Genomic DNA, 27,719 nt, shown 5'->3' with positions numbered 1-27,719 from the left:
GCTAGGATGCTTTATCCAAAATAATTGCTTTCAGAAATATCATTTAAAAAGAACATATTTAAAAGCATAGTTGGTTTTAATACAGTTTGATGAACATTGCTATATTGCTTTGTTTTATTTTTAGAATACTACATTTCAGGAAGAAATGAAAACAGTAAGAAATATAATTTCCAAGATTAATCATGTTCTAGTTCATCATTCACCAATCTTGATTATTCAGAGGTGGATCAGAGGATATTTAAGTAGAAAAAAGTTGTGGTAAGTTTATTTTTACGTAGTTTTAATCAGGTGAGTTTTTCATGTATCTAATTAAAGTTGCCATGTCAAATAATTATGAAGTAATCCTGAAGAGATTTTAATTGAATATTTTAGAACTGAAAGATATAGTTGCTGATTCATTGATTAAGCATTTTGCTGTTATTGGTTATTTCAGTACTGTAAGAACACAGTTTGAATTTCCCATTTTGGAAAGTGCACTAATTTTAACGGTTCTAGATTTACTTAAATTCTGAATACTTTCACCAATATTTTTGCAGCTGTATAAACTTATATATTATGAAATGTTTGTGCTGAAAAACCTGCTGCTATAACAAAGATATTCTAAAACTTAACTAACATACTTGGCCTCATTTTAAGATTGTATCTTTAAGTTTATTGTGAAAATTGAAACAAATTTGACATAGAATTATTAATTAAATTATTATAAATGCAATGTAGGTGTCCCAGACATAATAGGTACTATAAAATTCTGCCACTTCTACTTATAAGGATTTTTAAAGTTTTCCTTTTCTGTTCTCAGAGCAAATAAGTTGAAATTATGCATACAATTATTATTTTCATTTTTTGAGGTTTGCGCAATGTATACTTTTCTAAACTAGCTTTTTAACCAATGTGTGAAGTTGCTGCAAACTGAATAGATTAATGCCTATAACAATTGTAATGTGTGCCATTGTTTCTCAATAAAAATATGAAAGTTACAGGTAGTGTCATTAGATACTTACAGATTTTTAAATTTAGTAAAAAAAATTCAAATAACAACTAAATAATAAGCATTTCTATTCACCAAAAACAAATTATTATAACTGGGCTGCTTGATTCTGAATATGTCATTTGTATGAAGTAGCTTGTCACAGTTAAAATTATTTTAGTATTTTTGTATATGATATTTTAGATGTGTGGGCACAACACATGGTAATTTATATTTTCTGAGAATAAGGAATTGGCCAACATCAAAATGAGTATGCCATAAAGCAGAGGTCCCCAACCTTTTGGGCACCAGGGATCGGTTCCATGGAGAAAGGTTTTTCCACAGATCGGAGAGTGCATGGTTTTGTGTACTGCTTGCATCCCATGGATGGGGCTTTGCTTGTTTGTGCGGACCAGTTGTTGGCATGCTGTGGCCCGGTACTGGTCCACAGACCAGGGGTTGGGGACCCCTGACATAGAGCCTTTCTCTATAGCTAAATTGAAATGTGAATCACCCATGTTGAATCAACAGACAGCTATAGTAGGATGAAATTTCTTTCCTTCAATAGGTCTGTATTTAGTCATGTCAGTTACCTTTCCTCCAAGGTAATGAGTGACAAAGCCTAGTAGATTTCACATACCTTAAGACTGGTTTTGGACAATTTTGGAATTAGGTCTTTCTGTAATATTGTTTTAGCACCAGTATTGATAATGAAAATATATCCTGGTGAAGAAAGTGCTATTCACCCATATTTGAATCAGCAATGTAATGGATAGAAAAGCTTGGTAGACTTGATACAGCTTGAAGCTACCTTTAGATGATGTTGGAATAAAGAAGAAAATTATTGCCACTAGTGTAAAATGCAGCAGCTGACATGTTAACAAGGACAACCCAATATTATCATGCACCACCAATATTTCAAAAACTGCATTGGTTGTTGGTTGATTCTAGATTCAGTTCAAAATAATTATTACAACCTCTAAAATCCTATATGACCTAGGAGTGGTTATCTGTGAGACTGCTTTACAAAAGTATGTTTTCAGAGAATGTTTGCTGGAAGTCCGTCTGCCTCCTCACACAAAGGGTCTTTTTTTGCAAACACTTCTATGGAATTACTTTCCAAATCTAACATCTGCAAACTCGCCCCTGGTATTCAGAAAGCTTTTGAAAAGGTGCTTTTCCAGCATATATTTGGGGTCTGAAGAGTAATAAGTACCTGGGTGTATTTATTCTGATTATGTTCTGATAATGTCTGGGTCTATTTTATTATGATAGGATTATGAATTATTTTGACTGAAGTATCATTTTTTTGTTACTGTGAGTTGGTCTATGATTATTAATACTGTATTTGTTATTAATTTATAATTTGTTAGTAGCTTAGAATCTAAGCTGAAGCAGCATAAAACATTCATAATAAATAAATATTTTAATATCAGTACAGCTAAGAAAAAATTAAGCCTGTCTTACTTAAGGAATGGAGAGAAAAGTGAAAGTAATGTCATGTGGACACAGCCCCCCCAAAAGGGGGGGATATGTTTGTTTTATGTTTAGGTACAAGTGGGAAAAATTCTATATTAATAAAAATGTCTAAACTGTGAGTGAGGAACTTCCTAATTAAAATATTGTCTCTGCCACAAATATGTTAACAATATAATCCTTTATGTGCTTTCTCAGAAGGAAATTCCACTGAGTGCAGTAATATTGATTCCCAGGTAACTAAAATTACTTAAGATAGGAGCCTCAAGTGTCACCTGAGTGGTGTGACTAGCAGAATATATATCCATGGTTTGTTTATAATTAAGTACATTTGAAACTAAAAGATCCTTAGTTATACCCAGAGCTAAATATAGAAAATATCCATATGCAACTCTTCTGATTAGTTTTAGCTAGATGTAGTGTAAATGATTTATGAGATAAAGTATTCAGAATCAATGAATATAAGTTTTAGCAATAGCAATAGCATTTAGTCTTATGTACTGCCCCATAGTGCTTTACAGCCCTCTCTAAGTGGTTTAGAGAGTCAGCACATTGCCCCCAGCAATCTGGGTCCTCATTTTACCGACCTTGGAAGGATGGAAGGCTGAGTCAACCTTGAGCCCTGATAGGATCGAACTCCAGGCTGTGGGCAGAGTTAGCCTTCAATACTGCATTCTAACCACTGCATCACCAGGGCTCCTATCATTTTCTCATGAAATGGGACAGTTAAGCAGATAAAAAAAATATAATTTAATATATGAATTAATCAGTTCCATAATATTTTTCATGTTAATCTTAATTTTACAATCTCCTGTAATGCTCAAATTCATATCATCCTGAATATTTTTTCCCTAAATGTTAACCTAATCTTAAACATTGTAGACAGTTACTTTCAAGAAAGATAAATGCTAAACTTTGGTACAAATTGCTCCTTGTTTTTTTTTTTTTTTTTAAAGAGGATGATTTGAAAATCACACTGAAGATTGGGGGAGAGACATGGGCCACACATGTAAGCAGTGCTTTCTTAGAACTTCTAGCATTAAATTTCAATAATAACCATTGCGTCATGAGAAAAGAGACAGCCCTTCTAGTGGTAGTCACAACAAATAGGTTTCCAACTATGTTAGTCTATGAGCAAATGCACTCTGCAGCCCTCAGCTGCATATGTTTCTCTAATGCAGCAATTGATGTTTGGTATTAATGTTTTTATTTATTCCAATTTATAGACATCCTGCCTTTACTATTTTTTTCATAACTCAAGGCAATGAACGTATCCAGCCCATTTTTCTTCTCCTCTTTCCCCTCTCAACAAAACTCTATGCCGTGACTTGGGCTGAGAGAGAGAGTGACTGGCCCAAGGTTACCCATCTGATTTTTTTTGCCATTTGATTAATGGAAGACAATTTTATAAAGTACACAGGGAGACATTTAATAAATGCAGTGTCATATAAATTATATTCAGCAAAAGTAGTCAAGCAAATTTCTAGCAGGCAGTATTGGCATTCCATTCTGGAGAATTTTTCTCAAATGTTATCTTAAAACATGAGCAAATGAATTCTTTAAAACCCCATTGTCCAATAAATATATATGAAATGAAGGGCCTGGCTCTCTTTTATATTCAGTATATCAAATATACCATTATTAAGTGAGGTTGTAACTTTACATTTCTGAAAATTTTCTAGAGTCAGGCAGAAGATTGAAGAGACTTGTTTCCAAATAGATAGAAACAGTAGCTACTGTCTGCTCCCTTCTGCCTCACATTTCTGTTCTCCTGCTTCTCCGTTACCAATATTGTGAAGAAAGATATATAGGAAAATCTAAAATGGAAGACCTGCCATTTCCTAAGCTTAATGATTTGTTTCGCTAAGCAGGTGGGAGGAACATTTCTCTTGCCATTATTGTTATTATTCAATTTGTTGATGGGATGGAAAATAAGGATATGTCATTGCTGATGCTTTAAGCCTGATTCATGGATGTGTTTGGAAATGAAGGTGCTTTGGCTAGCATGCCTGTCTTGACATATTCACAAAAATCCCTATGTCAGTAGAAACGGTAGCAGAATATGCTTGCAGAAATTTCTATAAGCACTTCAAAGGATCCCCAGATGCGCCACTTTCTCAATAGAATCATGTTCTTTATGGATGCGCCAGCCATTCAGCTAGCTTTGGCTGGATTTAGGATTGCTGTGCAAAGGTTTCTAAGTGATTAAAAGCAGGTGCAGTAGACAGAACTAATCATCTGTAAAGGACAGAGAAGATAGCAGAATGAGCCAATGGAAAGAAAAAAGGCCTTTGCTGCAGTTTTGCCTGCAATTAACTCCACTTTCTGAATTAAGCATTTTCAATAGAGTCATCTTCTTATGCATCTTTTTCTGATGTGATAAATGTGTGCTTGGTTCTAAATCTATAAATATTATTGAAAATGGGTGAAAACGAATAGTAAACTTTATAAAATTAAGAATTTTAGTATTCTCTTTTCAATTTTTCTAAGGCTTATTTAGTACATCCATTGTAATAGTGCTACCAGATCTTGGCTGCAATAATCCTGATGACCATTAGAGGGCAGAACAGAGTTTTATTAGGTGCTTATTTGCTGACTTAAAATGGTCATTTAAATTGGTGCAGCACAGAGCTGGCTGTCTCAGATCATCTGATTTTTCTTGGCAGAAATCTGAAATTCGTTTTTGACATTTCCACCCTTTATGGATTACTAAAACTGTTCCAATGCTTTTAGGATGAACATTTAAGACACTTTATTTCATTGATCACATGACCACATGAACACCTTTATAGTTGTGAACTTTTCAGTCATGACATCAAAGAGGTTTATGCCATATGAAATATAGAATCTAGTTCCTACAAGCCCAGTTCTCTGATATGATTGCAGAAGAGGAGCAAAATACTAATATTGTTGATTTGATTGCAATTTTGTAATATATAAGTTTGATTTTCATTATTATTTGTGCCTGGCATTATTTCCTATACCTGTAAATAAACCTTTTAATTTCATATTGCATATTAAAGTGGTGTGTTGCCAAAAAGCGGGAATGGGTGTAGTGACACCACACAATATGGAGCAGCATGCACAGTGGTTTATTTTAAGTGTGACAAGGTGAAGAGAATGACTTACTGAAGTGTTATTATCGATATTAAAGTTGCCTGGCCTTTTCAATGTGATATCTGAAAGAAAGTATATTCTTCAAGATACTCTGGATTTATGTACTGGGTGAACTATACCCCACAGCAGATGATGGTAAATTCATGCTCAGCATCATAATTTATAAGATGAAAAGCACTGACTTGTGCCTTTGTATTATTTGTACACAGATGGTGCTCTGTGAAGCATTCAGAAACCAAGCAAACCACATCTGTCAAAATACTCTCCATCAGTTCCAGCATCTTATACCGAGTAAGATTAGAAAGGTTGTCAGTTTAGATCAATGAATCTCATACTGTGCTAGATTGGCTGGTCATTTGTATAGGGCCCAGGCAGCCCAACTAGCTCAGGAACTGCACATATTTTTCTTTGTGGCGTTCAGGTAGACCTTCTTGGCAGTTCAAGAAAAGGAATCATTAAACCTGCCATAAGGCTGTACCACAGGGACATAACTTCTGAATCCTCTCCACTTTCAAACATATGTTGAAACTGCTGAGACACCAGGAAGAGGATAGGAAAGTACTGTGCAATAATGTGATAAGGTCTGAGGGATGGTCTGCAGGAGTGACTGAAGAAGCACCAGAGGCCGAGAAAGGGAGCTTAATGAATTAGAAAGAAGAAATAACAAACACAGCAGAGGTTGAAGCAGAGGTGTTACTGAAGTTCAGTGATAAACAGTGAAAAGTAACTGCATAATGATGCTGACTTTTGTGGGAAAGTCTTCCTTTAGCTAGCATACTTGAGATGCATTACAACTTCAGCCCCTTAGAATTGTTAGCCAGTTTGCAAATGTTAGAAATTGTAGTTCTAACACAGCTGGGGAGTAGCCAGATTGGAGAGGTTGCCTTAAAGTTCTAAGGGTTTGTTTGTTTGTTTTCCTGAAGAGGATTCTTGGAAAATTCAGAACATTTAAACAGAGAGCCATGTAATCACACTATAACTGCCTGTCTATATTTTGTATTGCTTGAAGTGAGGTTGAATGTTGACAACCATCTTGTTTGATAACACTCCGTTATTTGGCAAGGAAAATGAAATACTTACAACAATAAACTTGTCAAGCTATTATTCTGATGAAGAGTGACAGACAGTGCATTGTTTTGGCAGAAGGTCACATTTTCTTTAAGGAACTGACAATTTACTTGGTTTTTAACTAATATCTTCAGGTTGCTCTTTCCATGAGTCCAATGTACAGAAGAGGAGAGAGTACAGAAGATACGTAATGCAAAATGCATGTCTTTACATGTTGGCACCATGCTGTGCATCTACAGACAATGTTGAAAACTTGAAATAGAAATGCAGCTCCTTCACTTTTTCCTGCAGCTCTGGCACGACAGAAACATAACAGTGATTTTACAAGCACACATATTTTAAGACGGAAATAATAATCTTAATAGCATGCTTTCACACACATAATAATGGAATGTTTATCCACTGTGCTAATTTGTTTAAAAATTTCATATTATTATTGTCCCTTCTCTGTCTGCATAATTTCACAAGAGAACACTTAGCTGCTAAATTGTTATGACCCTTTTAGGAAACAAGGTTATTTAAGTAAACGTTTCTGTGACCACTTGTGAACCTTTGGGCTGAAGCTAGATAAGTAAGATGATTATAAAGATAGTTAAAATTGATTTCCTAGCCACTGCGATATCGATCAAGGGAAGTGCCGGCATCATCCTCAAATCTGTATCAAGTTAAAATCTAAGTTGAAAAGTGTAATTCGCTTGGTCATTCTTAAAACAGCTCTGTAAAATGGATTATATTATTATCCATATTTTGAAATTGGGAAGAGGGGGAGACTGAAATGCTGGTCTGGCAAAGGCTAGCTAGTCAATATTATCCTATACTCTATAATAACCATCGGTACAGTTGCCATTTAATGAGACCCAGGAAGTGTGCATTCTCTGAAAAAAGTGCTTGGACATTGGAACAGCATGTCCTGTGAATTTTAGAAGCCTTTGGCCTTTTTAAAGTCTTTATAAACTAGATTCCCCCCCCCCTGCAGTCCTAGGTTAGGACATTGGATGAGTTCATCTGGAAAAAGAATTTAATATTTTGAATATGTTATAACTTAGGCTGCTGTTTATATATATTTTTACATTCTGTTGTTATGATTCTTTTATGTTTATTATTTACTTTGTTTTGCTTTTAATCCCTTGTTAGCCTTCAGTTGCATTTCTAAGCTGGGCAGCTATACAAATTTTTAAAATAAATAAAAATCAGACACAAATGAAATTTGAACTAATGCCTGTAATATTCAGTGGAAGCTATGAGTAACTTTATAAAATAAATACCTTTGAAAGCTGGCAAGATTATTGCATGAGGAAGTTTTAGTTATGTTGATATTCATATTTGGTATTTCAACATACAGTTGAAATGTCTTTCTAATTATAGGTCTTTGTCTATTACGCAAATACTATTCAGTTGAACTGCCAAATACTCCAGTTCTTGAATATACAATGCATGGTATGGTAGCATTATTTTAAGGAGGCATTCTTTTAGTTCCTATGTATTATTATGAGACATGTAAAATGGCTTTCAGTTTGATGGGGCCGCTTTTAAATTTGTATAGTCAGATGACTCACAAATTATGCAGCGGTTCATAAATTAATAAGCTAAAAAAAGGTCAAATAAGGGCTTTTGCTATTGAATGCTGAGGACCTCAGCTGAAAATAAACCTCTCTAAAGAAGAATGACAGGACATGGTTAGCGAATGAAATGTTCAGTGAATAATCTCCTTGAGGCAGTCTGGAGAAGAATAGTGCCAAGCCCCCTCATTTCCCATAAAGAGCATTTGTAAGTGAAGAGGCCTCCACTGTCAGAGGCTCATCTTTCTTTCACTAAGACAGTGGTTCTCAACCTTTTTAATGCCGCGACCCCAACCGGTCGTAAGTTGAGGACTAAACCGGTCGTAAGTCGAGGACTAAACCGGTCGTAAGTCAAGGACTACCCAACCGGTTGTAAGTCGAGGACTTTGCCCGGGAGCGCCGCGCATGCATGGTTCTCCTCCTGCGGCGGCCGAGGCGTAGCTGGCAAGCGGCAGAGACGGAGCAGGCCGACCACCAGCTGGCCCAGCCCAAGGGAGGTAAGGCACCCGCTGGAAAAGGGGGAAAAATGGCGGGCAAAAAAATGGCGGACAAAATAAATGGCGGACAGCCTTGCTTGGCGACCCCCATGAAATGGTCGATCGACCCCAAATGGGGTCCCGACCCACAGGTTGAGAACCACTGACCTAAGAGAAGGTCCTTTTCCTATGTTACTGCCAGGAGAAACAAGGGATTGTGGATTATGTTTGGCTTCCACTCTCTCAGTATTTTGGACATCTACACAGGCATGATTTATGCCAGGCTTATGATTGTTAGATGGCTTTACTAATTATTTTACTCTTTATTGTACTTTGAGGCTTAACTTTGTATATTCTACTTTTTATTTACATTTTGTTAAATTTTGCCTGGAGTGGCAGGCACAAGGTGGGAAATAAACATCGTATTTGAACTTAGAGTACTTAAGTAGCTTGAAGCTTTAGATACTTTCTGAATTTGTAAATAACATTTGGAAACCGGAGGGCAGTTAATGCACACTTTTTCAAATATCTATGCCTAACCAGGAATTAAATATCCCCTGGAATAAGGTAATCATATGAACTTTAGCTTTCTTTTATGATGTATGTGGCAATCATTTTCACCAGAAACCTAGGGCTGCCTTGCTATAGCTTTCCAATATCCTGTTTTACCATTTTCAAAGTACTGTCATCCATTCCTGATTTGATGGAAAATTCCTTATCTCAGGTTTTATCTCTACTGTTGAGATAAGTACCTGGATAAGCATGTACGGTACAGGTAGTACATGCTTGTCCATACATATTTGTGTATGTGGCTGCAGGCGCAGAGATGACAGGTTATCTTTGACTTATGTCTGCAATTGAGCTTGGAATTTTGGTTGTAAATCATTGCGGTTGTTAAGTGTGTCACTACATGACTGGACCCAGGTTTGTGACATTTTTAGTGGCAGTCATTAAGCAAATGCAGTGAACATTAAGTGAATGCCATGGTTGTTAAGCAACTCCACTATACCCAATGGGTGGGGTGTTTTTTTTGCCAGAAACTGGAAGTAAATGCTGGAAACCGGCAAAAAACATTGAAAATCATAGTCATGTGACTGCGGTATGCTGCAAACAGACATAAATGTTAGCTGGTGGCCAAGCACCCAAAATGTGATCATGTGACTGGAGGAAGGGAATGTGGCCATCGTCATTTCCAAATCAGGAAGGTCATAAGTACCTTTTGGGAGATCTATCGTAATTTCATACAGTTGCTAAGTGACTGGACATAAGTCAAGGACTACCTGTAAGACATTCTCTTACAAGCACACACGTGTTAAACATGAATTGTGTACTTTTTGCCCTGAATGGTTGTTTCAGCTAATTTTGGCCAAATAGCCATTCTCCTTGTGTTGAGACATAGTGAATGAAATTTGTGGTACACACATAATTATTTGTATATGGATTAATGGAGGGCATTATGTTAATATATATCAGTGATATATAAATTAAAACCAAATAAGTCATACATAGAATGACAGAGCTGCAGTACCCTATGGTCTATATTTGGAAATTGAACGAACTTGCATAGAATTACATTAAACTAATATTATGAGGTTGAAAGGAATTGTATCCAACTGAATTTTATAGAATAAAATTTTATCATGGTACTTTTGTCAGTAGCAGTTTGATGCAGTTTTTGATTTTGTGCTCTCAATAATGTGATAATGTTTTGACAGGTAATTTTCTGGTTGTTTGCTTTAGATAATATATGCAACAATCTGCAAGGAAAAATGTATAAAAATGAAATACATATTACTTATATTGTTTTGAATGTACGTAATATTAATCCTGTTTTAACTCCTTGAAATAAAATTGTCAAACTATTTTTTTAATAGTCTGAGTCCTATGTCTGAAGTTCTGTGGTACAGCCGTTACATCAGAGGTAGAAAAAAGGAGCATACAACTTCTGTGGACAGTAATAAAAGCCCTGTCTCTGAAACTGTTAAGCAAGAACAGCCTACAAGTTTTAAGAGAGGTACACCTGCAATCCAAGTAAGTATGCTATTTATGCTTTAATTTAGAAACTATAGTAATCTGCAATTTGCATATTGTTCCAAAAAAGTTGGTAGATCCAAGGAAAAGCATAAAAAATGTAGCAAAGCAATGCACAGTACTAATCAGAGTTCTTTGGTAGTGGAGTGTTCTGCTCCAATAAAACTAATTACCTGGAGTATGACAGTATGGAGGTAAATAGAGTTTCAGTCTATTCGTTTTTTTAGATAAAATATCTGTGGATAGGCAATAGAAGGTAAATTATATAGGCTGGCCAAATATTTAGTGAAATATCTGGCTTTCCCTCCAGGTGTTAGGCATCCCCCAGATGCTGGTGAAGTCTAATATGTAACTTTTTGTGTTGTTAAGTTGATTGTTTAGTGCCTTGATTATTGCATAGTGATTATTTTTAATTGTATTATATTGCTTTTCTATATAATAGTTTTTCTTTTGTTTATTGCTTGATGACTTAGAAAAGGTATATCCTTTTCATTGGTAATTTCTGGAGTAGATTGTGGTGTTGCTGTTAGATATGATGAAGCTTGATTTCAGCCAAGTATTTAATAAAGTACCCAATACATTCTGATTAAGAACATAGATGAATGTGGGTTCTGTATTATGGTAATTAAGAGAAAACATAGGTAGTTCAGATGTTATATTCTAAGGATACTCAACTATGTTTTGTCATCAAACTGGTGCAAACTTTAAGTGACATGCCAGAAAGTTCATTCTTGGCCCATATACTTCTCAATATTTTATTAATGACTTGGATAGGTTTTTGAATGAAAAAACCTATGTGGAATAGTTAATGCTGTAGAAAAGAGGAATAAAATGCAAAATTATCTTGCTAGGTTAAAGAAATAGGATAATTGATCTGAAAACTTACCAAACAGAAATACAAAATAAGATAGTTAAATAACTTGAATGCACAGATATAGAATAACAAATCACTGATTTGTATTAGAATAGTAGCTGATTACAAAGTAAATATACATCAGTAATGTGCTATGGTTACAAAAAAGGGAAAAACTGTTGCATCAATAGAAGTATAGTCCATAGGCAACAACAAAGTAACAATTATATTTTATTCTGCTTTGATTAGAATTTACCTTTAATTTTACGTGCTATCCTGATCACCTCATATTAAGAAGGGTTTGGACAAAATGGGTCAGGCTCAGAAAAGCATGATCAAGGAGATAAAAACTAAGCCATATGTAGATAGCTTGAAGGAATTGGGAATGTTTAGAAGTTGAATAATTGCACCTAGTTTAAATCTGCTGATATCTGGATTGCATTTTTTTTAATTAGCCAGTATAGCATCCTAGGGGAAAAAAGATTGAGAAAATTGAGAAAATGTTACTTTGAACTAACAGATGTAAACATATAATGTGGAATTCTGAAAAGCATAGTTAAGCACACTAGCATTATTTTATGTCTTAATTGATATTCTTTATTGAAATGAAATAATCCTGGCAGTCTGTTTGGATAAACTATTGGAACAAATTTCAGCACTGATGTGTCTAAATTACATTCAAAAGTAAGAGCAAATAATATTAAATCAAACTAGCTGCAATCTGTGTCAGACTGAATGGCTTGAAATAAAAAAGGCTTGTTCATTACTAGGAATTGCAATGATATATTTTAAATTGACATGCAATTACTTCCGTTGTGGTGAGCAACATCTGCTACTGCTTCCTATGATGATGGCCTATGGCTTTGCCATGTAAGTATCATCAAAGCCTGAATATATATTTCAGTAATATGTCTCTATAAAACTCTTTTAGAAATGATATGTTCTTTTTTCTAAAGCATCTTGATGCACTTAGCTATCAAACGTAGCTTCTCCTCCGTTATCTTCAGAATAACTCCTCTTTTTCGTGACTTGGCATAAGCTGAAGTATCAAACATACACATAGCAATTGGAATCATTGCACTCTTATTAATAAGACAACTAAATTTTTAAATACTGCCAATAAATATATGAATATTTATATTCCCTGCCCACATGCTGATTGTCTTAAAGTTCAAGAAATGATAGAAAGAAATAAAGTGTTATGGGAAATCTTCTGGTTTATAGTGTCATTAGTAACAGTAACTGCTTTAACAAACTCACTAATGACCTCCAGAAAACTACCTGTTTAAATTCTTAAATTTCTCTTGTATTTTGTGATTTTCCTCAAGATTTCCATTATGTGGAATGTTCTGAAACTACAAACTTGCTTCTGCACATGAATCTTTTACAATAACTAAATTGTTGCAATGGTTTAGGGATAGCAAACGACACAGGATAATGTAAGAAATACTGTACAGCTGACACCATGCCATAACTTTGTATGGAAAGAAACTCTAACTTGGATCTTAGGGAGTTTCCTTATCAGTTAAAAACTATTTTGATTTTAAGGCTGTTCCTGTTGGTGCATAGCTTTGAGAGCTGACTTTTAGCTCCTAATTTCTTTGTCTTTGGAAAATCGCCATTCATGTTTTTCTTTTGCCTTACTTTGAATGGCACAAAAATACTTCTCTAATTTATGTTTGATTTTCCTTTTTTTTTTTTTTAACTTTCCTGAACATTTAAAATAGTAAGATCTCTCGAGTGCTCCTTTTAAACAAAAGAACAACAAACGCCCAAAATATCCGGTATTGTTTACCAATTCACCTGTATTGGTTCAGACAAAAATTAACCCAAACCTCTGTTCTCTGAGAGAATACCTAAGCTCCATATGGTTTTTAGGTTTCATCCTCCCATGTTCAAGGAGATAAAGCTAATGGAGGAAATCGATTCACTATTTGCTGTAAGGCTATCCAATCCCACTATTTTTTTTCATTGAGCGTTCAGTTACTGGAAAGAAACCAAAATGTGCTAAGGGAATACCATACTTACCTGGTAGGGGAGATAAAGTAGACCCATTATATCCAAAGTCTTTCCCTTTTCAATGGGTGTGTAATTTAGGTTGACTCATTCCATTGGTTTCAGTGTCAGGAAATTCCTTTTAAGAATAAATAACTAGGATGAGAGGAATGGCAACACAACCCATTTCTCCTTCACTTGATTCATTCTGCCAGCAAGCATGCAGTTGGGCTTTGCTGACCTCAGAAACTCTTATCTATTTTTTTCAATATGGCAGCTAAAAATTACCTTCTGTATTGGTTATAAACATTTATGTTAATTAAGCTGGTTAAACAATACTCTTCCCTTCCATGTCTTCCACTGATAAACGACTATAAAGGCTAAAATCTGCATTTAACTATAGCTTCTACTTGTAGATATGTGTAAACAGAGGTTTTCAACTCAAGCAGCTCTGAAGTTATTTTAAAATGCCCTAGGAGTAGCATATGCTTCTGCTCAGACTAAGAGCTTTTCTTGTTTATTTGCACAGATAAAGCTAAGGTGCCCTTGTCATGTACTCGCTGCAAAGAAATGCATCTTGGTGTAACAGATGATGAGTGAAAGGGTTGTTTAGTCTAAAAGCTGGAATTTATTCAAGGAGCAGAGAGGTGTGAGGTTGGAACAAGCATTCATTCATCCATGCAAACCATGATGCTGCCTAGAGAGACAAACAATTTTTCAAAAAAAAGGGGCTAAAAATGAAGAAAAAGAATAGCATAATTCATAATGCATAATTTTGCTGCACTATTACATGTACAGTAATAAAATTAATAAAAAAATCTGTTGCTGTTTGAAGAATTCTGGCATTTTTCTCTCCCAGATCTTTAATGAATGAAATGTTGATTTTAACAGATTATAGACATGAACAATCTTAAAGAATTTCGTTTAACTTTAAGAAGATTAAAATATCCTGTTATCAGACTGGAAGAAAAGAAAAAGACTAAACAGAAGGAATCAAAATCAACAAAGAAGGGTTAGTTACCTAACTTCTATAACAAGTGTCTTTTCTATAGTATGTACAGACTTCTGAATATTCTTTCACTTTGATGTCTGATAGTTATATTCATTTATTAATCCAATTTTTATCCATTTAAGGTTGCTGTGTTTAAGCTTTAATGTTACATACAAATATTATCATGGAAGCGTAGGATAAAAAGACTAGATATATCAACATAACCAGCATTTTTAATGTGTAGTGTGTCAGGAAGGGGATCGTTAATACATTTTGTTTATAAAGTTATAAAATTTATAAAATTAGTTGGGACATATACTCAGAGTAGGGAATAAATTGGTGGACATAATTTAAAGATTTTTATGTGAAATTACACTTTATGTGTTCTTAAGCACTTGCATGTGTAGGAGTCCTGATGGCGCAGTTGTTAAAATGCAATATTGCAGACAAACTCTACCCACAGTTGGGAGTTTGATCCTGACAGGCTTCAAGGTTGATTTAGCCTTCCATCTTTCTGAGGTCAGTAAAATGAAGACCATGATTTTGGAGGCAATATTGTAAATTGCCTGAAAGTACAGTAAAGCAATATGGAGTGGTATATAAGTCTAAGTGCTATTGCTATGTCTTTATGAATAATATCATAGATGCCTTTATAATGAGTGACATATTTCAAACCCAAATCAAAAACATTTCTGTGTACTTTGGACAGCATCCATTATGTTGTGGCCCTCCTATTACCAGTAGAAATAAGGAGAAAAAATGTTCCTTGGGTGTAAAACAATTATTTACCCACAGTTTATATAAATTTGAACATAGGGATAAGTATAAAATAGTTAGGGATAAGTATAAAATAGTTAGGGATACAATGGGTTTGAGATAAATAAGTGGAAGATCTTCCATTAAATGCAGAAATAGAAAATGAGCCAGACAATTATGAAATGAAAAATGTGTGCTGTAAAGGCCAGTTTTATCTCATAAATAAGTGAATTCAAATCTAAAGTAATATGCATAATTATAGTTCTGAGCAACTCCTGATTTATTTGTGGAAAACAGAAACAAGAATTAGTATCTCTTTACACCTGTTCCTTACAACTTTGACTGTTTACAGAAAATAAATGCATTACTATGGGTAGCTCATGCCGCCTTTTGCTATTTTGAAAATCCGTGAAGATATTTTCCTCTGTTTTTGTGTCACACATGATAAATCCACTAACACATGAGACACTGGTAAAATGATTCATTTCAAGAATGATATGAATTGTAAACTTCTATTCAGTTCTGGTACTTAGGAACATGGCAGAGATGTTGGGTTGAATTTTCATAATCATTTCTTGCAGGTCCCTTTGACCTAGTATGTTTTTTAATAGTATAAGACTATGCATATTTTGAGTCAGTCCTAATTCCTGGTGACTACATGGACAGATGCCTGTAGTTTTTAATGGCAAGATTTTCAGAAGTGTCCTGCTGGACCCAAATCACCCAGCTAGTTTTGCACCTGTCTGAGGATGGCATCTTCAAACCCAGCATCTTTAATTACTACACCCGAGATATTCCCTTGATTTGGAAATATATCAATCGGTGTACATATATTTTCCAATGTGTATTTATCTGCATATATTTGGAGATTTGGAGGAAAAGAGGAAAAAAGAGCCCATGTCTTTCAGTCTGTTACTCAGTTCTGTTAATATTGGCAATAGACTGGGAGATCCATAAGTATGTGGGAGCTTCTTTATCTACATAAATAATTTTAAGAATAAAATGCTGAATTATTTCCGACAGGAAACCTTGCTATAAGATGTATTATCCTGGACAACAGCAGAGAAAAATGTGTCACATAACTTGCATAAAAAGTTTTGTATTCTCCCTTATATATTTTATATTTAAATTCTCTTTAGATGTAGATTTGATAGAACAAATGCTTCTTCTATTGTTTAAAATGCCTTCTTACCATAGGACAAACAAAAAAAAATGTTAAATTACTTTTTATATAGAAGAAATGAAATGCAGGGTATTATTTTAGTTATTTATGTATTCATTTTCTGGTTTGTTTTCACAGCAATGATGTAAAAAAAAAAATTAGACTTGGCTTGCCACCAAATGGGACAGCTTCCCAGGTTATATTTGGCACCATCTGCTGCTAGGCACCTTTTCCTTACCCATGTTGATGCCATTGCACAACATTCCTGTTTTATTTTTTCTTCCATTTTTTTCCACATGTCTTAATTAGTTTGTAATTCCATGTGGGTTTTTTTTTTATATACTGTGTCTTGCATATAATTGTTAATTAACATTAAGGGGAAAACATATTTATTAGCGGGGACCAGAAAGTAATTGCTGTTTTCTTTGTCTCACCAAGTTCTACTTATTTTTCTATTTATCACCTGGACCTATGTATAAATTAGAAATAAAGCATGTAGGGCAGGGGTGTCACACTGCTGGCCTTCGGGCCGGATACATCATAGTGAAACCGCGCCCACCCCATTGCCGGCAATGGCAAAAAAGTCACGATATGTCGCGACACGTCACATGACATTGCGAGTTTGACACCCCTGATGTAGAGTATGAGAGCTTGGTAAAAATAATGGGGAAAAAATCCTTAATGCATGCAGAGAATAGATAGCCATTACGTGCTGTCTGAAATTTAAAATAAGTTTGATGAATCAGGACAGGCTTGGGCACAATAACATCTATTGCACTTTTACAACTCTAGGCCAGGACAATGGAGTGCTGACCCAAGGTCATTCAGCTTTAGCTTCTTTGAACAATTGCAACATATTTTTGTAAAGGAATATAAATATGTGTTTAAGAAAAAAGAATACCCATCAAAGAGAGGTCAAAAGAAGAAAAGCTAAACACAAAGAGCAACTACCTATGCTGGTACTATTATTTGAGTCCCTTCAAAATGTTGCCCCAGTCACTTCTTTTATTCTTCACAGTAGTTATAAATACAAATATACTTTGACCTTTAGATAGAATCACAGAATCACAGAATTGGAAGGAACCTTGGAGGTCTTCTAGTCCAACCTCCTGCTCAGTCAGGAAACCCTGTACCATTTCAGACAAATGGTTGTCCACTCTCTTTTTAAAAACCTCCAGTGTTAGAGCACCCACAACTTCTGGAGGACAGTCGTTCCACTGGTTAATTGTTCTCACTGTCACAAAATTTCTCCTTAGTTCTGGGTTGCTTCTCTCCTTGATTAGTTTCCATCCATTGTTTCTTATCCTGCCTTCAGCTGCTTTGAAGAATATGTTGACCCCTTCTTTGTGGCAGCCCCTGAGATATTGGAACACTGCTATCACTACTAGGTCTTCTTTTCATTAAACCAGACTTTCCCAATTCCTGTAACCGTTATTTATATGTTTTAGCCTCCAGTCCCCTAATAATCTTTGTTGCTCTTCTCTGCACTCTTTCTAGAGTCTCAATATCTTTTTTACATTGTGGCAATCAAAATTGGATGCAGTATTCCAAGTGTGGTCTTACCAGGGCATTAAAAAAATGGTATTAATACATCATGTGATCTCAAAGTGTTATACTGCTTTTCTTTCTATAATCTGTTCTGTATAATCATCACAATCTTAAGTCAAAAGTACATTTTTTATTTTTATGCGAAGTCTTTTTTTGCATATAAGTTTTATTAAAATGTTTAAATAAAAAAATAAAAGCTATATTATCTTCTCTGCTTTTCTTTGACTTTCTTTTCTTGCAGTTTTTGGTTTTTTGTTGATTTTTTTCTTTTTTTTTTTTTCTTTCTTACTTTCTCTTAGTTTGTGTTTTTAATGTTTTTAAAAAGTTTTAATAAAATTATATACAAAATTTTGTCCCAAAGCTCACGTGGGATTTGTTCGGATTATTGCTGATAAGAGTGGAAAAGGTGTCAGGATTATAGACAAATATTTTTCCTTGCTCCCATTTATCCTCAAAGTAGTTTGCCAAAGTTACTAATAGAGAAAGAGGAAATTATATCAAGACACCATCCAACTTTGGAGCACTGTTAATCTAGTAGGAGGTGCAAGCCTGGAAATAGGCAAATAAAATTAAGAATTCAAGGATAAAGTTTACAATGTACATCTAGAACAGAATTACATTCTTAAATTGTGGACAAAATTATGCAGTGGGTGCTTTTTTGTGGGTGATTCTAGAAAGGCCCCTGAGAACAGATTAAATGTTTCTTTTTTATAGATATATAATATGTGTGTGTGTGTGTGTGTGTTTGTGTGTGTGTTTGCAAGAAAGGGAAAAGAAAAGAAAAATAGAAAAGAAAGAAAAAAGATACAAAGAAGTAGCTTCCAATCTTCTTTCCAGCAGTTATTAATTCAATTTAAATTTACTTCTTACTCTGTGGTTGTTCTTTTTATAATCTGTTCTGTCTAATCACCAAAACCACAAAGCATACATTCATTTTTATTTTTCATGCAAATAATCTATCAGGTATTTTCAGCCAGCAATAAATGTGGATATTATCTTTTTTTCTGACCAAAATAGTCAATTTAGCCTTCTCAGCAAATTCCATCATCTTCAGCAATCATTCTTCCTTTCTGGATAGTGCTGAATCTTTCCATCTTTCTGCATACCATAAATTTGGCTACAATTATCTGGTACAAAAGCGCAGTTCCATAACATTTTTCCAACTGTTTGTCCATCGATATCAAAAGAAAAAAAATCTGGTTTGGATTGTGTAGTAATCTTTAAAAGCCTATGTATCAGAATAGGTATTTGAATCCCGAATTTTCTAGTTTTTTTTTACACTTCTATCAAGCCCAATAAAATATCTTTTCTTGTTATTCACATTTCCAGTATAAATTTGGAGTGACTTTACTCAAATGTTTCTCACTTTTGAGACTTAGCCATTGCAATTTGTGAATGAGTGTTGATGCTCAGGAACAAAGAAGTAATTAGCATGAAGCTTTTCAATCAATTAGAAGCTAAGAAAATAAATTAGAGTCACACACCTTTAAAAATGATTACAGATGGTTGCAGTTGTACCCAACTTTAAACAATGAAGTATATGTTTGATTAATTTGCTCCATTGGTTTCAGTGGGAGTTGATCACAAGACCTTTAACAGGTCCAGATTTTCATTACATGACTGAGAGTACAAACAAATAAGCAATCCTGAGTTTCCTCATTGGGTTACAGGCAGCTTTAAATTTCAGGACTGAATTTCACCAGTAATATAATTCTTTCCGGTCTCATTCATACAACCCTAAAATCAATTGGAAGAATAACATTGCTTTTGCAATTGGATGTACGGTAGTTGTAATCAAGGTAATAAATAGCATATTGGCAATTTTAACGATCATTTTGTCACTATTTAATATCATTTTGTGATATAACAATATAACAATTGAATTGTTTCATGTTAGATTTCACAGAGAGAGAAAAAAATGAAATGAAGATGGCAACTACGTGTAGACTTTCAGTATCTAAAATGCCTTTTTATTCTCTGAATGAACATCGGAAAACGTGCAAAGAGAGAGAGAGAGAATTTTTTGATACTGCGCATGATATGCGTAACATCACACGTCCTGCACCACAAACTTTGCCAATGAATGAACTTGGCAGTATTGAAAAGAGAGTCTTTGCAAAAGCATATGGATCTGTAAGACTTCACCCTTTATATGCCATTGAAAAAGCATATTGGGAAAGTCAGAAGTTGGATCTGCAAGCTAAGAAGGAGCGAGATGTTATGCGGCTCTTGATTGATAAAAGCGAAGCCAAAGAATACATTCATCATTTAAAAGAAGAAAAAATAGATAATGTTCAGAGGAATTATGAAAAGGGAAAGATGATGGATACAGTTCATTTTAAAAAGTCCAAAGAGGGAAAATCCAAGTTGATTATTAGGATGAGAAAAAAATATAATAAATTCTTAGAAAAGAAAGAAGGAAAGCTAATAGAAAACTCATTCATTCAGCGCTTTAGTACTCAACATACTTCTTTGACTAGAGGTTTATTAAAACTTGATGGGTGGAGAAAAAACGTGGAAATCCAAAATGAAAGAAAAAAAGTTCTTAAAGGAATTAGACAAGAACAAAAAGAACGAAAAGAGGTGTATGGACATTTTCAGGAGGAAAGGTATGTCTGTTTTTTTGAATAAGCTTTGGGAAAATATCTGATATCAAAATTCAATTTCATTGAGGGCAACATCAACATTATAGTTGCCCTCAAAGGGCCAGATGGGCATGGATTGGTGGGCATGGATGGGGGGGGTGTTGCCAGCTCAACATGGCCAACTCAATGTCACTCACATTGAGGAGTGCATGTGGGGGGCCAGGCAAGGCTGGGAGAGGGGGATCCAGAGATCTCCAGCAGAGGAAGGTGAGACCTGGATGAGCACCAAAGTGTCATCCACCAGAGAAGCCTCACTGTCCCCAAAGGAGAGTGAGCACGCAGCAGCCTTGAGGAGGAGTTAAGTATGGCCATGCACCCCTCGGGGAAGCAAGTCTGGGCTGCAGATACTGGTGCCCTGGGAGCTCGAGGACTGGGTGCTTGCCCTCTGCTGCCCAGGGCTCCAGGCAACCTGGGGGATCATCAACACTAACTGGACGCCATGCTCCAGAGCTCAGGGTGCAGTCATCCTCCACAGGGTGGCTCACATGTCATGGGTACCTGGCCAATCCAGGCATGAGTGCCACATCCCCCTCTCCAGCTCTGCCACATGGTGGCGAGGGCCATGCCACATGGCATGCTTGGCTCATGCCACCCCATGTTCCTGTCTCTTTCATCCCATCAGCCAGGCAGCGGACAGGACCTGGCCCATGGGACAAAAGGTGGGGAGATGGAAGCATGGGGCAGTACGAGCTGAGTGTTAGTACGGGGCCGGCTCTGGGTCACCCTCTCCACTGCATGGCAGGGCCAGAGAGGGGAATATAACACTCATGCTGGATGCATAGCCCTGCCCGGCCCAGCTCCACTTCCCTGGGGAGGCATCCCCCATACTTACATACTCCTCAAGACTGCTGCTGCTGTGCTTGCTCTCCTTGGCCAGGCTGGGCTTCCCGGGCTGGAGGAGAGTGGAGGGGCAGCATGATTCCTGCTGGGTGGGGTGGCTGCTTCTTAGCCTGTGCTGCCGCCATGGGGTGGCTGCTGCTTAGCCTGTGCTGCCGCCAAGCAAGGTGAGGCAAGTGGTGGGGCAGAGGTGACCTGGCTGCAGGATCCCAAGATGCTCAAGTGTGGTGCATGTAGGGTGTGGCTGAGTGGGAGTAAGGGGTGGAAGGTGGGATCGGAGGGTGAGCCTCAAATGGCATCCCGACTCCAGCAGAAGGCAGCTCCAGGGCTGGGCTCAGGCAGGGCAGGGCAGAGCAGGGAAAAAAGTCCCGGATGCCTCTTGGGGATGAGAACTTTCCATTCTTCTCCTTCCCCGGGGCTGTCAGAGGTTTAGGGGTGGGTGGGATGCTCGTCCCACATGTGTGGCCAGAGCTAGAGGATGAGGTTGGATGACAGAGGCTGAGTGGGCAGTGGTTGCAATGTGGCAGTTACAGTGACCAGCTAGTCTGCCTCTCCATGCCCCCACCATCTGTCTTTACTTGCCCACGGTTGCTATGGCTGGGATGGGACGATGTCAGGGTGTCTGCCCAGCGCATCTGAAGAGCTAGATTGTGTGCCTCACCCCGCACTTCTGCCTCTGCCTGCCACTTAAAGGCTGGCCTGATGGCTGTGGCATTCAAACCCACCTGTACTGTGCAAGCTGCAGTGCTACAAGGTTTGCAAGTACAGTGTATGTGGGATGGGGCTGAACACAGCTTAATGGATGCACTGGCTCACCTCCAGCTGGTCGTTGCTGCTGGCCAATGAGCGGCCGAGGGGCCAATGAGCTGCAGCTGCTGCCAGGCACTGCCAGCCCCCTCATGCTCACCGCCTCTTATGCATGCGCCTGGCTAGGCTGGGGTGGGCCAGGGTTGACAGGGGCCGGCCCCTTGCCATCTCCAGGGTAGCCCCGCAGGCCATATCTAAACCGACTGGAGGCCCGATTTGGCCCACAGCCCTTGAGTTTGGCATGTCTGATTTAAGAGTTATTTTTAAGGATGATTCAAATAAATATGAATTATATATATGAAAATAGAAATGTGCGTACTTAAATATCTACCTGAAAGATTCTGCTTCTAAAAAGTAATACCTAAGAAGCAATCATATAATTCCAAAGAATGAAATAGGATGAAGGAAAGGAAAGGAAAAAGGATTCACAGGCTAGGAACTGAACCAGTTTTGTGAATGCAAAACATTTCCTGTTTCACTGAGCTTTTGGGAAATAACAATAAATAAAATAAATGGAAATAATATATGTCATTCATAGGAAATGTTTTTGTAATTCATACTGTTGGTATTGGCTTTATTTGCTTTTTTCGCATAGGTGAACAGCTTTCTCTCTGAAACCATAAAGAGAAATGAAATGTCCCCACTTTCACCTAACGGTTGCCCTGCAGAAAATGTATGTCAAGATGTCAAAAAAGCTTGCAATATTGTAGCTCGGTGTAGGAAGAGGGTAACAGTTCGTTCTTCAAGCTTGTGGGTTGGTTTACGGACATTTTGTTACCAGGCTAGGTAACATCTTCAGCAGAGTTTAGGGGATGTCAGTGTATATAAGGGCTTCAAATGTGGGTGTGTCAAGTGACGGTCTTGTGATGGGTCTTGTGATAGGTGTGAGTCATCAGTGGGAGTCTTATAATGGGTCTTGTTATGGGGAGGTTACATCAGGTCAGAGTCATTGGGAGGTGAAGTGCTTGTTGGGGGGGCTTCTGTGGGTTGATTGAGGGTTGGTGCTGTCTCTGGTTGGCTGTGTGGTTGATTTGGATTCTGGGCTGGTTGTAGGTCGACGTGTCTGTTGATGGAATTGCTTGTGGAGTGCCAGGCTTCGACGAACTCAAGAGCGTGGTGGGTGGTAGTGTGGCCAATGATTTTTTGTGTTGTTCCAATCAAACTGGTGCTGTTTGGTGTCAGTGTGAATACAGATTAAGGATTTGGGATCATGGTGTTTGACTGCCAGCTGGTGTTCGTTAATCCTGTTTTTTAATTGACGTGATGTTTGTCCCACGAAGAATTGGTTACAATGGTAATAGTTGATTTTGTATATTCATTGTTTCTTTCATCCTTCTGTATCTTGTCTTTGGTTCTGGATAATTCCTGGCAGAGTGCGGCTGCGGGTTTGTGAGAATGAACTTTCAACCTCACAATAAAAGCTCTCTACATTTTTACGTATGCATTGGGACATCTCAAGGCCAGTTTGCATCCCAAGGCATGTTTTGTCACCTTTTCCCTCTTTTCCTTACTGTCATGGACAAGTATGCACAGCACAAACATGACCAGGAAACATTTGTTTTTCTACCATTTCCCATTGATGTTGCCATCATCTTGTTCTTAGTTTATGAGTGAGATGGATTTAAGTTATGATTAGCTGTGTCTTAAAAGAGAGTTTTCTCCTTATTCTGATATTACTCAAAAGGAGTCCGAATTATGTGAAATCTACTATGCTTATTTTGATGGAGAAAAGTTAGGTGATTAGCAGTGATTGGCAACAAAGGCAGGTTGGAGAGGCCGAGTAATTAGCACTGCAACTTTGGAAAGGCACTAAGATATCCATAGAGCTTATACTTAAAATGTTTTTTGACAAATTTTTATCCTCCCAGGCAAACTACTCTCAGCAACATCTTAGGACAGAAGAATTTATAACCTTAGCAACAGTATTTTTATGTACACCCTGTTCTTGTTTCCTATTTAATTCAATAAACAGTGTTTAGTTTTATTTAGGAAAGCAAGGGTAAGGTGTACAAAGACTTAAACTTAACATGCTTTTGGACTTGGAGACTGAAGAAACTGTTGTTTTTAATTTCCTTGTAAATGCTTATAGTATTATTTTGCTAATACAGCTGACTAATTAATAATGAGGTAATTAAATTAGTTAAACAATGATACTAAATATAGGAGTTAACTATTCACCCAGCATTGTACCTTATTGGCATATTTCATGGGTTTGATACACTTTCTTATGAAACTAAAGTCACTGATGCAAAATATTGCTTATTGCTACTTTTATCAGGAAACTCTAATTATGTTTGCTTCGAAAGCTAGGTAAGACAGTGGATTATCCTTATTGAATGAAATATTTGTGGAGGACTACAGACTATTTAGATTATTAAAAATTAGATCTTAAGCAGGATTAATAAAATATTAAAATTTAAGCTGCTATTGGAATCTGTATCTGTAATTCAGCTGGTTATTTCTTTGTCTTTGTGTGTAATTGTATGTGTGTGGAGAGAGAGAGAGAGAGAGAGAGAGAGAGGGAGGGAGGGAGGGAGAGTTGTCTTCTTTTTATAAATGGTACATTTATTTTAAAAAATGTATAAAAATACATTCTTTATGTAAGATAAGACAAGTCCAAAATATAACAATGTTAGGGCTTGGTAAATCATGTATTTTAGCCAGATTATCCAAAGATACCTAAGGCAACTATAAATAAAACCAAAAAAACAAGATTTATGGGAGCAGTTTATTTTTATGAGTCATATTTCTTGTTTTTTTTACTATTTTCTCTTAGTTCCTTGCTTGGTTTATAGGTGTCAAAGGCTTCCCCCTACCCAGCCACAAACTGAAATTCTGCCCTCAGAATTAGTTAAATTTCAGTTCGTCAAAAAAAACCCCAATAGATTTAAGCCCATTTACACCTGAACAATCTTACTGTTTCAAAATTATGACATTAGAGACATGTGGCCAACTCTGTTGTTTTTGAGCAGATTTTCTTTTGCTTCATTAAGTCAGTGAATAATCTTTTGCTAAAATGTAATATGAACTGTCATTCTTTTTTCCTCTATTATCCTCTGCATGGGCTTATTCGATACAGCAGAAAAAATGTATGTTAGTTAAAAAGTCTTTATTTGTTAGTTGCGTTTTGTAGGAAATTAATTAAATTAATGTCTATTGTTGCCAACATTTATTGTTGTCTTTACAGAAAGAAGTTAATGAAACACTTGATGCATAAAAAATCTAGCAAAGACTGTAAAAGTGAATTTAATTAACTGAAAATTATTATTTTTTACATAGCTAATTACAGTTTGTTTTTTTAAAAAAGGGAAAGGAATTGGAATGAGAGGAATGAGACATTAATTTTCAATTCTGACTGTTATATTCCCTCATTCAAGATTCAGATTATCATCTCCCTTCTTGACTAGTCTGCAGAAGTCTTTGAAAATTCTTCCTGCTGACCTGCCTGAATGGAGGGGACTGTGGCCCATGTAGAAAGAGGAAATGTTATGGAAAAATCAAGTGGAAGAATGGAATCCAGAACAACTTCCTTTTGGATGAAATATAATATATTCCACATGTAAAATAATATACCATTATATATCCCCTAGTTGATTATTTGTTTATTGTTTCTATAATAGCATTCTGAATACTTCAAATGCAAGTATAAACAATACATAAAATACTAACAAAAATAGCCCAGCAGTACATTTTAAAATATTAAATACGTTTAACACTGCCTAGAGTTGGTATAAAATAAAGGCAACCTATAAATCTAATGATATTTATTTATTTGCCACATTTTTATAGCCTCCCATCTCAAAACAACTCTGGGTAACGTGCAACTGATAAAATCATAGAAAAACAGTAAAAACCAATGGCAATAAAATCCCCCAAAAAACCTTGGTGCGTAGCCACACTTCTTTAATGAATTCATATTCTCATCCTACCCTGGCATCACCCTGTCCCAATGCCTGGAGAAAGAGTCAGGTTTTAAGTGCTCTCCAAGGGGATATAAGGGTAGAGGCTTATCGTAACTCAGGGGGAGGGTATTTATAGGGCAGAGACTGTAACAAAAAAAAAAATAGTAAACAAATATATAAGCACTTTTTAGCAGAACCAGAAATGGAGTCTGCAGTACAGGTGGACCCTGACCATTAGTTCCGTGACTATTTGATATTATGACGGAATTACAAGCCATGCTCATAATCATGAATGTTGCAGCACCCTTACAGTCATGAGGTAAAAGTTAGGGTGTTTGGCAGCGTGCCCATACTTAGGTCTGTAGCGGCATTGCAGCTCCTCCTCTCTGCCCATCTCTTCTCCCACATCTAGGCCACCCTGCACAGCAGCACTCGACTGCAGCACTAGGCTAAGGCAGAAGGAGAGTCTCGTGCCTTCGGCAGTCTCAGACAAGTGCTATGGCCCAGGCCAGAGGAAGGCAACCTTGGGTCTTTTATGACTTGTGGACTTCAACTCCCAGAATTCCTGAGCCAGCCATTCTGGGAGTTGGTCCACGAGTCATAAAAGAGCCAAGGTTGCCCAGGCCTTAACTTTAATTCTTGTGCCACTGCTACCATTGAGGAGTGCTGTTCTCCAAGGCACACAAGTTTTGGGTATTGGCACAATTGTCCTTGTTGCCCAGTGTTCTCAAGCATCTGCCATGCACTGCTTCCTGGTGCCATCTATCCAATGCAGGACCTGGTCACATCAAACCTTCTTTCCCAAAGCCACCTTGGAGTCTATCCAATGCAGGACCTGGTCACATCAAACCTTCTTTCCCAAAGCCACCCTGCAGTCTATCCAATGCAGGACCTGGTCACATCAAACCTTCTTTCCCAAAGCCACCTTGGAGCTTGAACTAGCAGGACTTTGGAAGTCTTCTGAAGCTTTGGATAGGCCGTGTGGGCTTCTCAACAGCCAAAGAAAAATGCCTGAATGCAGCAGATACTCAGGAGCACTGGGTGACAGGGTAATTGTGCCCTTGCCCAGGATGCATGCCCTACCCTGCTAAAACTGACCCGAGGTATTTTTAACCAACATTGCTGTCTGATTTGCTATATATGGGACATAGTAGAACAAATCACTGTTAATAATAAAGTATCCTACATTTTAAAAAGAGCGTAAGTAGGAAAAATTGCATTTCTAAAGAATTCTTAGAAAACTATAGTTAATACTACAGTGCCCATTCATTATATTCTATAATTATATATATTAGATAATGTTAATAATACATTAAGGTATGGTATCTGTTGTTTTTGACTGGAGATATTGAATATCACACGTTGGTTAATGATCTCTGGAGGGCCCGGGACAGGGGTTATTCCTCTGTCCTAGTTCTTTTGGACCTCTCGGCGGCTTTTGATACCGTGGACCACGGTATCATGCTGCGGCGGTTGGGTGGGTTGGGAATGGGGGGCACCGTGATGCGGTGGTTCTCTTCCTTCCTCAC

At 36.8% G+C, this 27,719-nt stretch overlaps 1 protein-coding gene across 1 annotated transcript in view; it reads left to right on the top strand.

Annotated features, from left to right (window-relative positions):
- Positions 1–27,719, top strand: part of LRRIQ3 (leucine rich repeats and IQ motif containing 3) — a 49,294-nt gene that overhangs the window by 14,212 nt on the left and 7,363 nt on the right. The window contains exons 4-7 of the mRNA XM_015813201.2: positions 125–258; positions 10,538–10,694; positions 14,434–14,554; positions 19,897–20,608. Of these exons, the coding sequence (XP_015668687.1) occupies positions 125–258; positions 10,538–10,694; positions 14,434–14,554; positions 19,897–20,608 (1,124 nt within the window). The remainder of the gene's footprint in view (positions 1–124; positions 259–10,537; positions 10,695–14,433; positions 14,555–19,896; positions 20,609–27,719) is intronic.

The sequence above is a fragment of the Protobothrops mucrosquamatus genome, unplaced genomic scaffold, assembly GCF_001527695.2.
Source record: "Protobothrops mucrosquamatus isolate PMUCROS unplaced genomic scaffold, P.Mucros_1.0 scaffold142, whole genome shotgun sequence".
In the NCBI taxonomy this organism is placed as follows: domain Eukaryota; kingdom Metazoa; phylum Chordata; class Lepidosauria; order Squamata; family Viperidae; genus Protobothrops; species Protobothrops mucrosquamatus.
This window is presented reverse-complemented; position numbering and strand designations above follow the sequence as displayed.